Source organism: Aethalodelphis obliquidens, unplaced genomic scaffold (genome assembly GCF_003676395.1).
Source record: "Aethalodelphis obliquidens isolate GAN/ISIS:26980383/991018 unplaced genomic scaffold, ASM367639v1 scaffold72, whole genome shotgun sequence".
Taxonomy (NCBI): Eukaryota; Metazoa; Chordata; class Mammalia; order Artiodactyla; family Delphinidae; genus Aethalodelphis; species Aethalodelphis obliquidens.
This window is the reverse complement of record NW_020838016.1, coordinates 5,736,563-5,738,468: the sequence shown is the minus strand read 5'-3', so window position 1 is coordinate 5,738,468 and position 1,906 is coordinate 5,736,563. Positions and strand designations below refer to the sequence as shown.

The 1,906-nt window shown below is 45.7% G+C and overlaps 1 protein-coding gene across 5 annotated transcripts in view; it reads right to left on the bottom strand.

Annotated features, from left to right (window-relative positions):
- ARMC8 (armadillo repeat containing 8) overlaps positions 1-1,906 on the bottom strand; it is a 107,455-nt gene that overhangs the window by 12,082 nt on the left and 93,467 nt on the right. For all 5 annotated transcript variants that reach the window (XR_003429727.1, XM_027091715.1, XM_027091712.1 and 2 more), the window contains one exon: positions 863-958. Coding sequence is in view for 4 of the 5 variants with exons in the window: in XM_027091715.1 (XP_026947516.1) it covers positions 863-958 (96 nt within the window). In the remaining variant the exon portion in view is untranslated. The remainder of the gene's footprint in view (positions 1-862; positions 959-1,906) is intronic.

Here is a 1,906-nt window from a genome sequence, read left to right as displayed (position 1 = left end):
GTACCACAAAAAAAAAAAAAAAAAAAAAGTGGGGGGATGGATTTTATTCAAGGTGTAATAGGGAACTGCTGAAGGATTTTGGCTTCTATTCTCTTAGTAAAACAAAAGGTGAGGTCACCACTAAGAGTGATGAGGGAGATAAGAGGTGAGGTTTAAAGCATGAGGAGAAAGTAAGAACCTATTCTTCTGGAGAATGGAGGCGCCAGCTTGCTGGAGAATCACCAGGCAGTGCTGAGTGCCCATGTGGGTTTTGTAAGTGTGAATTTAACATGAAACCAGTCAGCCCGGTTCTGTGCCTTTCTCTGCAGTTGTTAACTCTGACAAGGCGGCAAAGAGAAGACAGGTTCATCCACGATTAGGGTTTTGCTAGGAGACGCCGACAGAATGAAAAGAGGATGGATGTTTGATTTCCAGATTTTGGCAATGGGCAGATTCTGGTGATGACAAGATCCCGGGTATGGCCATGGCAGTAGGTGGCTGAGGTGTTTGCAAGTAGGTAGCAGATTGTGACTGAAAGCAGATGATCAAAGAACAAGAGCCAGAGATACCATAGGCTAGAGGGTTCATCCGTATAGGACTGAAGCTTTGAGAGGGAAGCTTTGGGGGCACTGAGAGAAGGCCAAGAGCCCAAGCTCTCACTGTGTAAGAGGAAGGCAATCAGACGATAGGGTGGGGAATGGCACAAGCTTCAAGAGCCTGGTGTCGTTTTTCCCTTCAGGATGGAAGAGAGTTTCTGGAATCGGTTATGGAGGAGTCTATTCTTTGTTTAATCTCTGCACAATTCGTTTTGAGCTAACAGTGCTACAGTGCTTGCCTTCTCACGTGCAGCTAGTGTGGAGCCATGAAGGGGACAAAGGCCTACCATGTAATACTTGATTTTCTGCAGGATGTCATCATTGGTCATAATAAGTTCTTTTGCCGTTGTCCCATCTGCTATGTTGGCTAGGATGCACAGTGTCTGGAAAAGAACAAAGGGCCAGCGATCAGGAAAGCTCTGAAGTCCTCAGACTCAAGCTCTCTCAAGAACTTAGGCAATTTCCCATCTGAAGTACATGGATTCTCACAGGTTCCACTCTGAATGCCCTGATTTCTTATCTCATAACGTCATTGCCAACAAAAGTAACCACATCTAAGGAAAGTCTGCCTTAGCTAAAAGAGAGCCCAAATGTTTCAGTGGCTTCCTTCTGGGCATAAACCATCACTGCTAGGCAAAGGCAGCCATAGTTCATGCTAGCACATAAATCATAGGGAAAATGTAATTTATTAATATTTTCTTGAAAATTTCATTTTTAAGAGAAGCTCTTGCTACTAACCCACAAGGTTTCTTCAAAGAGGTAGTCTCTTTGGTAGAAACTTCAAAGGTGTTATAACTCCCCCCTACCTCCCCTTCCAAATACCACTTGCTTCCAAGCTCATGACCTTCTGGATCCCCGTCCACTAGCCACATGCAATGAGGACCTCTTGACTTTTTTGAACCCTACTGGAGGAACAGAAAGGGAAGCAAAATGTGTGAAGAAGCTTAGTCCAGGCTGGCCTAATGTGGAGGATAGAGGGAGCCTGTGCCAGCTGGCAGGACAGTCTCATTATGAGGACAATCAGCACGCTGGTACTGGAGGAAAAGACTGTTCTCGTTGGTTGTTACATTCTCACAGCCAGACCAGCAAGAGGCAAGGATTAAGGTAAAAGTGAATGGATGGTGACAGGAACACTGAGCCAGTGACAGCCCTAGCAGTTCAACAAACGTTGGCCGAGCACCTATAACGTGCATGCACTCCGCCCACTCCACTGGGCAACAGGCTGAGACAGGAATAAGACACTCTCCCTAACTCCAAAGCCAGTACACAATTACATTTCACTGTGGTGCAACTGAGGTAAAAACACAACTGAGGACAAAGGATTAATCCCC